This window comes from Loxodonta africana, chromosome 12 (genome assembly GCF_030014295.1).
Source record: "Loxodonta africana isolate mLoxAfr1 chromosome 12, mLoxAfr1.hap2, whole genome shotgun sequence".
NCBI lineage: Eukaryota > Metazoa > Chordata > Mammalia > Proboscidea > Elephantidae > Loxodonta > Loxodonta africana.
Window position 1 is genome coordinate 49,708,853 of NC_087353.1, and position 13,528 is coordinate 49,722,380.

Sequence of the window (13,528 nt, forward strand, 5' to 3'; positions counted from 1 at the left end):
CTGCACCCTCATCTTCCCCGCTCACCATCTGCTCGCCTCTACACTGCTATGGAGTCTGGCCAAAGATAGGGGAGAGGAAACCGGGAATTTTGGTACCACTTTCTCATCACTCAAAGGAAAAACAATAAACCTGGTTGCACATGTAAATCTTACATCCTTTCCATGCCATGCTCATTCTTGTGTTACTGTTAGCACCATTTATCATGGTTCTCCATGGAAGAAAGATGTGGCAGTCTGCTTCCATAAAGATTACAGCCTTGAAAACCCTATGGGGCAGTTCTACTCTGTCCTACAGGGTCACTATGACTTGGAATCAACTTGACAGCAACGGGATGGTGGTTCTACATGGTCTTCTCAGGGCAAGAGATCTCAGCGCCAAAGACGAACACGTTACAATTGGCTGAGCTGTCCACACAAGGATGGGCTTTCCCATTATTAGCAGTTCCCTAGAGGCAGGGTGACCACTGACAGGGCCACTGGGAAGGGGAGCAAGAGGAGGCTGGCTAGCTAGACTAGTTGTTGTTATTAGTTGCCGTTGAGTTGGCCTCTGACTCACAGCGACCCCATGTGTTACACAGTAGAACTGCTCCATAGGGTTGTCTTGGCTATAATCTTTATGGAAGCAGTTTGTCATGACTTTCTTCCGTGGAAGTCCTGGGTGGGTTCGAACCACCAACCTTTAGGTTCGCAGCCGATCGCAAACCACTTGTGCCACCCAAAACCAAAAAACCAAACCTGGTGCCCTCGAGTCGATTCCGACTCATAGCGACCCTACAGGACAGGGTAGAACTGCCCCATGGAGTTTCCAAGGAGCGCCTGGCAGATTTGAACTGCCGACCCTTTGGTTAGCAGCCGTAGCACTTAACCACTACGCCACCAGGGTTTCCTGTGCCACCCAGGCTCCTTTAAATTAGGCTGAGATTCTGAGATGCTCTGATGTGGTCAGGAAAAATGCCTTACTTTGTTAGTAGTGAAGGAATCCCACACGATCACCTTCCCATCCTGGAAGGAAAAAAAGCAGAAAGTTAGGAGCTGCCAATAATTTCCTACAGATAACTGCTAAGAATTACTCATAAAAGCTGTGTTCACCTGAGCAATCTGAAGTAGAAAGCCAGATTAAGTATCTGGATAGGTAAGGTCCTCTAACCTATCCTTGTAAACAAGGGCAGTTGAGTGGGGACTGAATTTTCTAGTGTAGCTAAAGGCTCAGTTCCCAACCATACATTCCTTGTATAGATACAGCTACAGAAAGCGATGTTCAGGGACTTCTTTCACACTATTATAAACTAAGCACAAATTATTGATAAACTGCCACAATATCCTAAAAGTCAAAAAGTTATGCAGGGCTGTATTATTTCCCAGAGCTGCCATAATAAGATACCACCAACTAGGGGGCTTAAAACAGCAGAAATTTATTGTCTCACAGTTCTGGGGGCCAGAAGTCCAAATTCAGGGTGTTAGCAGGGCTGTGTTCCCCCTGAAGGCTCTAGGGGAAGATTCTTTCTTGTCTCTCCCAGCCTCCAGAGCCCCAGGCATTCCTTGGCTTGCAGCCGCAGGATCACTCCATCATCACAAGGCTGTTTTCCCCATCTCTCTGTGGGATTGCATTAGGACCCACCCTAATGACCTCATGTTAACTGAACTGATAACATCTTCAAAGACCTTATTTCCAAACAAGGGCACATTGACAAGTACTGAGGGTTAGGATTCCATAAAGATTTACAGCCTTGGAAACCCTCTGGGGCAGTTCTACTCTGTCCAATAAGGCCACTATGAATCGACTAAATGGCAATGGGTTTGGTTTTTTTTTTTGGTATGGGAAAGGGAACCAGAGGCTAAAATCAGTCATATACAACTAAATGTAGTTCCTTCCATGACCACAGATGTATACATCAGAGACCTATATACCTGAAGGGAATGTACCTCCACCTCTAAACCCTAATCCCACTTGGTCAGGTTGCTTTTTAGGAAGAAGAACGCTGATGAGTCACTCAAAGTCTGTTCCAGACCCTTCCTGCTGTTTTCCACCTCCTCCCCACCCCCCGCCCCCGCCACTCCACGTCTTCCTACTGTCTCTGGCATCCCACAGGAGAGAAACAGAGATTGGGGGATGGAGAGTATCTGTAAGTACTGAAGCCTTCTTCCCTCCCCTTGGCCAGTAAGAGTAGTACCTGAGGAATAGCTTATACTTTGTAAGATTAAAAAGATCAAAAGGGCTAGGGAGTAACATGCACACCTTGCTAACTACTTTGTAAAAATGTGCATCTGACAAATTGAAAAAAAAAAAAAAACACTAGAAAGAAATCCTCTAAAATAATAGTAACGGTTATTAATATTTTTCTTTCTTCTCTTTTCCAGAGTTTAATTTTTATTTTTATAAGGGTTATATAAAAATCCCTACTTGAAAAAAGCTGGATGAAGGCAGGGGTAGAGGGAAGCTGAAACTGACCATGAAAATAGGAATTATAGAATATCTCATGTGACTTCAGTTTATAGTTTTATGTTCAACACGTTACAAATAAACATAAAAAGTACTAAACTGTGGTAGCCAGCCTCCACGAGGGTCCCCAGTGATCCCTGCCTCCTGATATACTCTTGTATAGTCCCCTCCCTCATTATGTCTGGGTTAGTCTGTGTGACAGAACATGGCAGAAGTGATGAAATGTCACTTCCAAGGTTTAGGTCATAAAAGACCATGTGCTTCTGCCACCTTCTCCTCGATCTGTCTTGGGGGAGGTCAGCTACCATGTCATGAACAACCCTATGGAAAGGCCCCACATGGCAAGGAATTGAGGCCTGTAAGGAATTGAGGCCCACGGCCAATAGCCATGTGAGTGCACCATCTTGTAAGTGGACCCTTCAGTGCCAGTTAAGCCTTCAGCGACTGCAGCCCTGACCAACATCTTGACTGCGCTTTCATGAGAGACCTTGAGCTAGAACCACCCAGCTAAGCCACTCCTGGAATCCTGACCAACAGAAATAGTGAGGTAGTAAACATTTGCTAATTTAAGCTAAGTTTTGGGGTAATTTGTTACACAGCAATAGATAATACATTTTTTTGTTAGGTGCCATCAAGTCGGTTCTGACTCATAGTGACCCTACGTACAACACAACAAAACACTGCCCAGCTCTGTGCCATTCTCACACTTGGTTATGTTTGAGCCCACTGTTGCAGCCATCGTGTCAGTCCATCTTATTGAGGGTCTTCCTCTTTTTCGCTGATCCTCTACTTTACCAAACATGATGTCCTTCTTCAGGGACTGGTCCCTTCTAATAACATGTCCAAAGTACGTGAGATAAAGTCTTGTCATACTGGCTTCTAAGGAGCATTCTGGCTATACTTTTCCCAAGACAGATTTGTTTATTCTTCTGGCAGTCCATTGTATACTCAATATTCTTTGCCAACATCATAATCCAAATGCAATTCTTCTTCGGTCTTCCTTATTCATTGTCCAGCTTTTGCATGCATATGAGGTGACTGAAAAGACCATGGCTTGGGTCAGGTGCACCCTAGTCCTCAAAGTGACATCTTTGCTTTTTAACACTTAAAAGAGGTCTTTTGCAGCAGATCTGCTCAAGGTAATGCGTTGTTTGATTTCCTGACTGCTGCTTCCACGGGCACTGATTGGGGATCCAAGTAAAATGAAATCGTTGACAACTTCCATCTTTTCTCTGTTTGTCATGATGTTGCTTATTGGACCAGCTGTGAGGATTTTTGTTTTCTTTATGTTGAGGTGCAATCCATACTGATCTTCAGCAGTAAGTGCTTCAAGTCTTCTTCACTTTCAGCAAGCAAGGTTGTGTCATCTGCATATCGCAGGTTCATAATGAGACTTTCTCCAATGCTGACGTCAGGTTCTTCTTCATATAGTCCAGCTTCTCGGATTATTTGCTCAGCATACAGACTGAATGAATATGGTGAAAGGATACAACCCTTGACACACACCTTTCCTGACTTTAAACCATGCAGTATCCCCTTGTTCTGTTCAAACAACTACCTCTTGGTCTATGTACAGGTTCCTCACGAGCACAATTAAGTGTTCTGGAACTCCCATTCTTCAATCTTCATGAATTCCATTTCATTTTTGATGATTTCCAATTTTCCTAGATTAATACTTCATACATTCCATGTTCTGGTCATTAATGGATGTTTGCAGCTGTTTCTTCTCGTTTTGAGTCGTGCCACAACAGCAAACAAAGGTCCTGAAAGCTTTACTCCATCCATGTCATTAAAGTCGACTCTTTTTGAGGAGGCAGCTCTTTCCCAGTCATATTTTGAGTGCCTTCCAACCTGAGTGGCTCATCTCCCAGCACTATATCAGACAGTGTTCTGCTGTTATTCATAAGGTTTTCACTGGCCAATTTTTTCAGAAGTAGACCACCAGGTCCTTTTTCTTAGTCTGTCTTAGTGTGGAAGCACTCCTGAAACCTGTCTACCTTGAGTGACCCTGCTGGTATTTGAAATACCAGTGGCATAGCTTCCAGTATCACAGCAAGACACAAGCTACTACAGTTGAACAAACTGACAGAGGAGTGGTGGAACTAATACGTAAGATATAAAATAAATTATGTAAACTATATAAAATGAATAAAAAAATTATACTTCACAAAAAATGTATTTTAAATTTGTTGTTCTTTAAGATATAAAATTGTTAAATTCTTAAATTAAAAGCCACTGATGGAATCTCAATCACTTATGCCCTTAATTTGGGGGAGAAAAACAAAACGAGACAAAAGTACTACTATTTTCAAAATGGTTTCACTCACAAATAAGGTCTTGAAAATATGCTTAGGAAGAAATTAATTTGAAGGTTCATCAAAGAAGTCACACACCGTCTACCATGTTTCAACTATTACCAATTCCAAATCTACCCAATTTAGTGAAGTTCTACAGTATTCAAGAGAATTCTTTAAATCATGCACTTCAGAGAATAAGCAAGGACATAAAGATCAGAAAAGGACTTTTTAAAAAGGACTCTTTCCCCTTAGCTACAATATCAGAAACCTGCTTCCCGTTTCACAACAGGTGTGGCATACCTGGGATGAGCTCACCATCCTCCTCTTATCTTTGCACCAGTCCATGCACAGGACTTTGTTCCCGTGGCCTTTGAGGGTCCTTCTGGTCTTCATGACAAACTGCCCCAGGGCCTCCACCCGCTCTGCCACCTGGTGCACTGGAAGGACAATGGTGACAATCAGTCTTGCTGCCAGGCCCAGGTGCTGAGCCACCCGCTGGCACCGTAGACACTTATACGGAGGCAACTCCATATGCTTTCTGTGGCCGCAGCCTGATGCTCCTGTTCTTTACTATTATGTCCTCATAGCACTCTTTCTTTGAAGATTCGCACAGGGCAGAGACAACACAGTCATTTTCTCTCTGTGTTTAAGGCCCATATTTTCAAAGCTCTTCCATATATACCTGGTAAGTGATTAACACAAACACCAACCAGTTGCCATTGAGTTGACTCAGACTTGTGATGATCCAAGGTGTGTCAGAGTAGAACTGTGTTCCTTAGGGTTTTCACTGGTTGGGTTTTTTTTGGAAGCAGATTGCCATGCCTTTCTTCCAAGGTGCCTCTGGGTAGACTTAAACCCCTAACCTTTCAGTTAGCAGCTCAGCATGTTAACCGTTTGTACCACCGAGGAACTCCTACCAACAATACTACTTCATATTTATAAAGCACTCTAAAGAATTTTTCTGTTTGAAGGCCACAGCTCTGTCAGGTGGCCAGGGCAGGCAGGAGTGCGAGATCACTGTCTTCATTAACAGGTGAGGAAACTGATACGACTTCATATAACTAACTGGGGCCTTGAGCTCTTTCACCTACTACTTTCTAGTCACAAGGAAAAGTGACTTTATGAGGAACTGTCCTGCCCAGGAAGGAGTTTCCAAATATCAGTCTCTCAGTGGCAGGGACCACAAGCTCATTTCTGAGGTTAAGGAAGGAGCTTACAGAGAGGCTGTCACTGATAAGTCTAAGAGAGAAGAGTTTACAGGAAGTAGCTGGAAAGGCCTTAGAGACCATCCCATTCAATTCCCTACTGTGTATATGAGGAAGCTAAGGTTTGGAGGGATCACATGGATTCTCCCCTGTGGGCTCTCTAGTTAGTGGATGAGCCAGCAGGAGAAGCCTAGGCTTTCAACTCCCATCCACTTCTCTGTCCTATAAGCCTCTCAGGTGAGCCTTTCTCCAGACAGATGGAGAGGAAAGGAAAAGGCATTACAGCAAGGGGAACAGACTGAGGAAGGGTGTGCTGTCTTCGTAGACAGACGTATGAGGATCAAGGCCGCTGACCCACAATCCTTCTCGGAGCTGGCTCACCTCCCATCAACTGGAACCCTGTGGTTCAAGGTGTATGATATAATGCTCCTTTTCAGGAAATCCTGCCTTCTTTCCCTTTTTTTCCTCCCTTCCTCCCTCTCTTCATTCTTTCCTTCCTCCTAAATACTTTAGCGTGTACTCTCAAAAAACAAAGAAACGCTCTTAATTAATCACGGGACAATGATCGAAATCAGGAAATTAATGTTGAAACAATACTATTGTTTCATCTACGAACTTTACTGAGATAGTGTCAACTGTCCCAGTAATATCGCTTATAGCAAAAAAAAAAAAAAAAATCCAAAATCACGTGCAGCAGTCAGTTGTCAAGTTTCTTTAAAACCTCATAGCGACCATAGAGGACACAGTAGAACTTCCCCACAGGGTTTCCAAGGCTTTAACCTTTTTTTGTATATGTGTGTGTTTTAGGTGAAAGTTTACAGCCCAAATTAGTTTTTCATTCAAAAATTGTATACACAAATTGTTTTGTGACATTGGTTGCAATCCCCGCAGTGTGTCAGCGCTCTCCCCTTTCCCTGGTTCTCAGTGTCTATTCATTCTGTTTTCCTGCCCCTTCCCGTCTTCTTGTCTTTGCTTTTGGGCAGGAGTTGCCCATTTGGTCCAGTATACTTCACTGAACTAAGTAAGAAGCACGTTCCTCACGTGTGTTATTGTTTGTTTTATACGCCTGTCTAATCTTTGGCTGAAAGGTGGACTTTGGGAGTTAGCAAGGTATCTGGAGAACATACTCTCGGGGGTTCCTCCAGAGACTCTGTCAGATCAGTAAGTCTGGTCTTTTTTTTTTTTATTGTGAATTTGAATTTTGTTCCAGTTTTTTCTCTCCTTCTGTCTGGGACCCTCTATTGTGATTCCTGTCAGCGATCAGCGGTGGTAGCTGGGCACCATCTAGGTCTTCTGGGCTCAGGGTGGTAGAGGCTGTGGTTCATGTGGTCCATTAGTTCTTTGGACTAATAATTTCCTGTGTCTTTGGTTTTCTTCATTCTCCTTTGCCCCAAATGTGCTGGGACTAGTAGATGTATCTTAGATGGCCAATCATAAGCTTTTAAGACGCCAGGAACTACTCACCAAAGTAGGTAGGATGTAGAACACTTTCTTTATGAACTATGTTATGCCAACTGACCTAGATGTCCCCTGAGAAAATGGTCCCCAGCCCTCAGCCCCAGTAACTCAGTCCCTCAAGGTATTTGGATGTATCCAGGAAATTTCTATGACTTTGCCTTGGTCAAGCTGCGCTGACGTCCCCTGTATTGTGTGTTGTCTTTCCATTCGCCAAAGTTAACACTTGTCCTCTCTCTGCTTAGTGATTTCCCCTCTCAGCCACTCCCCTCCCTCATAACCATCAAAGATTATTTTTTTTTCTGTATATAAACCTTTTACTGAGTTTTAAAAATAGTGGTAACATATTTGTTCTTTTGTGATTGACTTACTTCACTCAGCATAATGCCCTCCAGTTTCATCCATGGTGTGAGATGTTTCATGGATTCATCACTGTGGTATTCCATTGTGTATATATATCATAATTTGTTTATCCATTCATCTACTGATAGAATTTGTTTACCATTCATCTGTTGATAGGCCATTAGGTTGTTTCCATCTTTTTGCTATTGCGAATAATGCTGCAATGAACATGGGTGTGCATATGTCTATTTGTGTGATGGCTTGTCTCTCTACCATATGTTCCTAGGAGTGGGATTGCTAAATAATATGGAATTTTTATTTCTAGTTTTTAAGATGGCACCAAGACTGTAATCTTTATGGAAGCAGACTGCCATATATTTCTCCCTTGTAGTGGCTGGTAGGTTAGCAGCTGAGCTCTTAACCACCATGCCACAAGAGCTTCATGTTTCTTTAGTCACCAGCTATTTTGTTCCCCAACTTGAGTTTGTCTGATGAAATCTGGGTTTGTCTGATGTCTCCTCAAGGATAAGGAGCCCTGGTGGCACAAATGGTTAAGTGCTTACCTCCTAACTGAAAGGCTGGTGGTTCAACCCCACCTAGTGGCTCTGCAGGAGAAAGACCTGGTGATCTGTTTCCATAAAAGTTACAGTCAAGAAGACCCTATGGCCCAAAGCGATCTACAGATGCGAGGCAATCCTAATCCAAATACCAGCAGCATTCTTTAATGTGATGGAAAAACTAATCATCAACTTTATATGGAAAAGAAGGAGTTCCCAGATAAGCAAAACATTACGGAAAAAAAGAACAAAGTAAGATGCCTCACACTACCTTATGTTAGAACCTACTATACAGCCAGAGAAGTCAAAATAGCCTGGTACTAATACAACAGACACATAGACCAACGGAACAGAATTGAGAACCCAGATGTAAATCCATCCACCTATGGTCAACAGATATTTGACAAAGGACCAAAGTCGGTTAAATGGGGAAATGACAGTCTTTTTAACAAATGGTGTTGGCAAAACTGGATGTTCATCTGTAAAAAAATGACACAGGACACATACCTTACAGCATACACAGAAACTCAAAATGCATGAAAGACATAAAAATAAAACCAAAAATGATAAAGATCATGGAAGAAAAATAGGGATAATGCTAGGGGCCCTAATAGATGGTAGAAATAGACTACGAACCATAAGTAACAACGCACAAACACCAGAAGATAAGCTAGTTAACGAGGAGCTCCTAAAAATTAAGCACTTATGCTCACAAGAGACTTCACCAAAAGAGTAAAAAGAGAACCTAGAGACTGGGGAAAAGTTTTTGGCTATGACATATCTGACAAAGGTCTAATTTCTAAAGTCAGTTAAGATATGGCAACACCCTAACAACAAAAAGACAAATAATCCAATTAAAAAATGGGCAAAGGATATGAACAGACACTTCATCAAAGAAGACATTCAGGAAGCTAAAAGACACATGAGGAAATGCTCACGATCATTAGCCATTGTTGTTGTTAGGTGCCATCGAGTTGGTTCCAACTCATAGAGACCCTATGCACAACAGAACGAAACACTGCCTGGTCCTGTGCCATCCTTACGATTGTTGTTATGCTTCAGCCTATTGTTGGCAGCCACTGTGTCAATCCATCTTGTTGAGTGTCTTCCCCTTTTTGCTGACCCTCTACTTTACCAAGCATGATGGCCTTCTCCCGGGACTGGTACCTCCTGATAACATGTCCGAAGTATGTGAGACAAAGTATTGCCATCCTTGCTTCTAAGGAGCGTTTTAGCTGTACTTCCTCCAAGATAGATTTGTTCATTCTTTTGGCAGACCATGGTATATTCAACATTCTTCGCCAACACCATTAGAGAAATGCATATCAAAACTACAGTGAGACACCATCTCACTCCAACATTACTGGCACTAATTAAAAAAAAAAAGACAACAAATCTTGGAGAGTTTGCAGGGAGATTGAAACTCTTATACACTGCTGATGGATGTGTAAAATGGTACAACTCCTGTGGAAAACATTATGGTGCCTCTTTAAAAAGCTAGCAATGGAAGTATCATATGATCCAGTAATCCTATGCCTAGGAACATGTCCTAGAGAAATAAGAGCCATCACACGAACAGACATAATGCACACTCATGTTCAGTGCAGCATTATTCACAATAGCAAAGAGATGGAAACAACCTAAATACCCATAAACAGATGAATGAATAAGCAAATTATGGTACATATACATGATGGGATACTATCAAATGATAATGAATCCATAGAACATCTCACAACATGGATGAACCTGGAGGGCATTATTCTGAGTGAAATAAGTCAATCACAAAAGGACAAATATTGTATGAGACCACTATTACAAAAATGAAGAAAAGGTTTCACACACAAAAAAACAATCTTTGATGGTTACGAAAGAGGAGGTAGGAAGGGGAGATCACTAACTAGAGAGTAGTCTCAAGGGACATCTAGGTCAACTGGCATAACACAGTTCATAAAGAAAATGTTCCACATCCTACCTATTTTGGTGAGTAGTGTCTAGGGTCTTAAAAGCTTGTGAGCAACCTATCTAAGATACATCTATTGCTCCCAGCACACTTGGACCAAAGGAGAATAAAGAAAATCAAAGACACAGGAAAATACTAGTCCAAAGGCCTAATGGACAACATGAACCACAGCCTCCACCACCTTGAGCCCTGAACTAGATGGTGCCCAGCTACCATTGCTGATCGCTGACAGGAAGCACAATAGAGGGTCCCAGAGAAGGAGAAAAACGTAGAACAAAATTCAAATTCACACATGCATGCGTGCGTGCACAAACACGCACACAAAACAGATCTACTGGTCTGACAGAGACTAGAAGAACCCTGAGAGTATGGCCCCCAGACACCCTGCTAACTCAGAACTGAAGCCACTCCCAAAGTCCACCTTTCAGCCAAAGATTAGACAGGCATATAAAACAAACAATAACACATGTGAGAAACATGCTTCTTAATTCAATCAAGTATACAAAACCAAATGGGCAATACCTGCCTAAAAGCAAAGACAAGGAAGGGAAGGGACAGGAAAACTAGATGAACAGACACTGAGAACACAGGGTAGAAAGGAAAAGGGGGAGAGTGCTGACACATTGCAGGGAGTGCAATCAGTGTCACAAAATAATTTGTGTATCAATCTTTGAATGAGAAATTAACTTGTGCTGTGAACTTTCACCTAAAACCAAAAAAACCCATTGCCACTGAGTAGATTCTGACTCATAATGACCCTATAGGACACAGTAGAACTGCCCCATAGGTTTTCCAAGAAGCAGCTGGTAAATTTGAGCTGCTGACCTTTTGATTAGCAGCCAAATGCTTAACCACTGTACCACCGCGGCTCCAAACTTTCACTTAAAGTGCAATAAAATTAAAAAGAAAGAAAGAAAGAAAGAATACTCTATGAGGCAGTTCTATTCTGTGTCATGGGGTTGCTATCATTTGGAGTTGACTCAAAGGCACTCAACAACAACTCCTGAAGTTTAGATTCAGATAACGTACTTTTGGCAGGATTTTGAGAGAAATGATGCTGAGTCATTGTCAGCTCATCACATGAGGAGGCATCTGCTGTGCGCACATCACATTATTGGTGATATCAACTTTGATGGTCTGATTAAAGTGGCATCAGCCAGGTTTTTCCACTTTAGGGTTACCATTTTACCTTTTGTAATTGTAATTAAAAATCTGTCTTGGTTATCTTGAGCTGGTATAACAGAAATACCACAAGATGATGGTTTAAATAAAGAGAAATTTATTTTTTCACAGGCAGGGAGAAACCCTGGTGGCATAGTGGTTAAGTGCTACAGCTGCTAACCAAGAGGTTGGCAGTTCAAATCCACCAGGCGCTCCTTGGAAACTCTATGGTGCAGTTCTACTCTGTCCTGTAGGGTCACTATGAGTCGGAATCGACTCGACGGCAGTGGGTTTTAGTAGGTAGGGAGTCCAAATTCAGGGTGTCAGCTCCAGGAGAAGGCTTTCTTTCTGTCACCTCTGGAGAAAGGTCCTTGTCATCAATCTTTCCCTACACTAGGAGCTTCACCATGCAGGAACCCCAGGTCCAAAGGATGGGCTCTGCTCCCAGCACTGCTTTCTTGGTGGTATGAGGTCTCCCTGTCTCTCTGCTCACTTCTCTCTTTCATATCTCAAAAGAGATTGGCTCAAGACAATCCAATCTTGTAGATTGAGTCCTGCCTCATTAACACAACTGCTGCCTATCCCACCTCATTAGCATCATAGAGGTAGGATTTACAACACATAGGAAAATCACATCTGATGACAAAATGGTGGACAATCACACAATACTGGGAATCATGGCCTAGCCAAATTGATACACATATTTTTGGGGGACACAATTCAATCCATGACACTCTACCCTTTGGCCTCCAAAAATTCACATCCTTGCCACATGTAAAACATACTCACCCCATCATTGTTGTTGTTAGGTGCTGTCGAGTCAGCTCTGAATCATAGCAACCTTATGCACAACAGAACAAAACACTGCCCGGTTGTGCACCATCCTTTCAATTGTTGTTATGCTTGAGCTCATTGTTGCAGCCACTGTGTCAATCCACCTCATTGAGGGTCTTCCTCTTTTCCACTGACCCTGTATTTTGCCAAGCATGATGTCCTTCTCCAGGGACTGAACCCTCCTGACAACAAGTTCAAAGTATGTTAGATGCAGTCTTGCCATCCTTGCTTCTAAGGAGCATTCTGGTTGCCCTTCTTCCAAGACAGATTTGTGCGTTCTTTTGGCAGTCCATGGTATATTCAATATTCTTTGCCAACACCACAATTCAAAGGCGTCAATTCTTCGGTCTTCCTTATTCATTGTCCAGCTTTCACATGCATATGACGCGATTGAAAATACCATGGCTTGGGTCAGGCACACCTTATCTTCAAGGTGACATCTTTGCTTTTCAACACTTTAAAGAGGTCCTTTGCAGCAGATTTACCCAATCAATGCAGCACGTCTTTTGATTTCTTGACTGCTGCTTCCATGGCTGTTGATTGCGGATCTAGGTAAAATGAAATCCTTGACAACTTCAATCTTTTCTTGCGTGTTGCTGTGATGCACCCCATCATATCATAGCGAAAGTCTTAAATCAACTCCAAGTCCAAAATGCAAAAATTCCTCTTCATCTGTTAAATCTAGAATACAAGTTATCTGCTTCCAAATTACAATGGTGGAACCGGCACAAACTAGACATTTCCATTACAAATGAAAGAAACTGGAGGGAAAGAAGGGATAACAGGTACCAAGCAAGTCAGCAGAACACATTACATTAGCCCTCAAGGCTTGAAAATAATCTTCTGTTCTCTGAGACCATTTACACAATGGCCCTGCCCTCCAGACCCTAGGTATTGGCCACGGTCTCCGGATTCTGAGTGGAAGCCCCTCAGCCCTGGGCTTCAGTTCTGCCTTCCAGGCTCACTGGGACAGCAACTCTGCTCCTTTGACGTTAGGCATACCATTCTCCTAGGCCAGCTGAGTGGTGACTCCACCCTTAGAAACATGAGAGGCCATGGCTCCACCCCTTGAAATCCCAGAGGTCAAGGCCATACCTTTTTAGACTGGGGCAGCTTGGCTTCCTGTACTCCTTGTCTCTTCAGCTTCTGCTTCCTGGTTCCTTGGCCTCTTGGCCCTCGTGCCTCACACCCACATCTGTCCTGCTGGGGCAACTGTTCCAAAGCTCTGTAGGCCCACCGACAAGTGCGTGGAGGCACCCCACTCCATCAGTAAA

The 13,528-nt window shown here is 42.8% G+C and overlaps 1 protein-coding gene across 5 annotated transcripts in view; it reads right to left on the reverse strand.

Annotated features, from left to right (window-relative positions):
• Positions 1-13,528, reverse strand: part of GNB5 (G protein subunit beta 5) — a 78,764-nt gene that overhangs the window by 37,504 nt on the left and 27,732 nt on the right. For 4 of the 5 annotated variants that reach the window (XM_010600084.3, XM_023539499.2, XM_010600083.3 and 1 more), the window contains exons 2-3: positions 5,038-5,174; positions 961-1,002 (exon numbers count right to left, since the gene is read on the reverse strand). In XM_010600084.3, coding sequence (XP_010598386.1) covers positions 961-1,002; positions 5,038-5,174 — 179 coding nt within the window. The remainder of the gene's footprint in view (positions 1-960; positions 1,003-5,037; positions 5,175-13,528) is intronic. The other variant, XM_064295229.1, reaches the window with a different exon arrangement.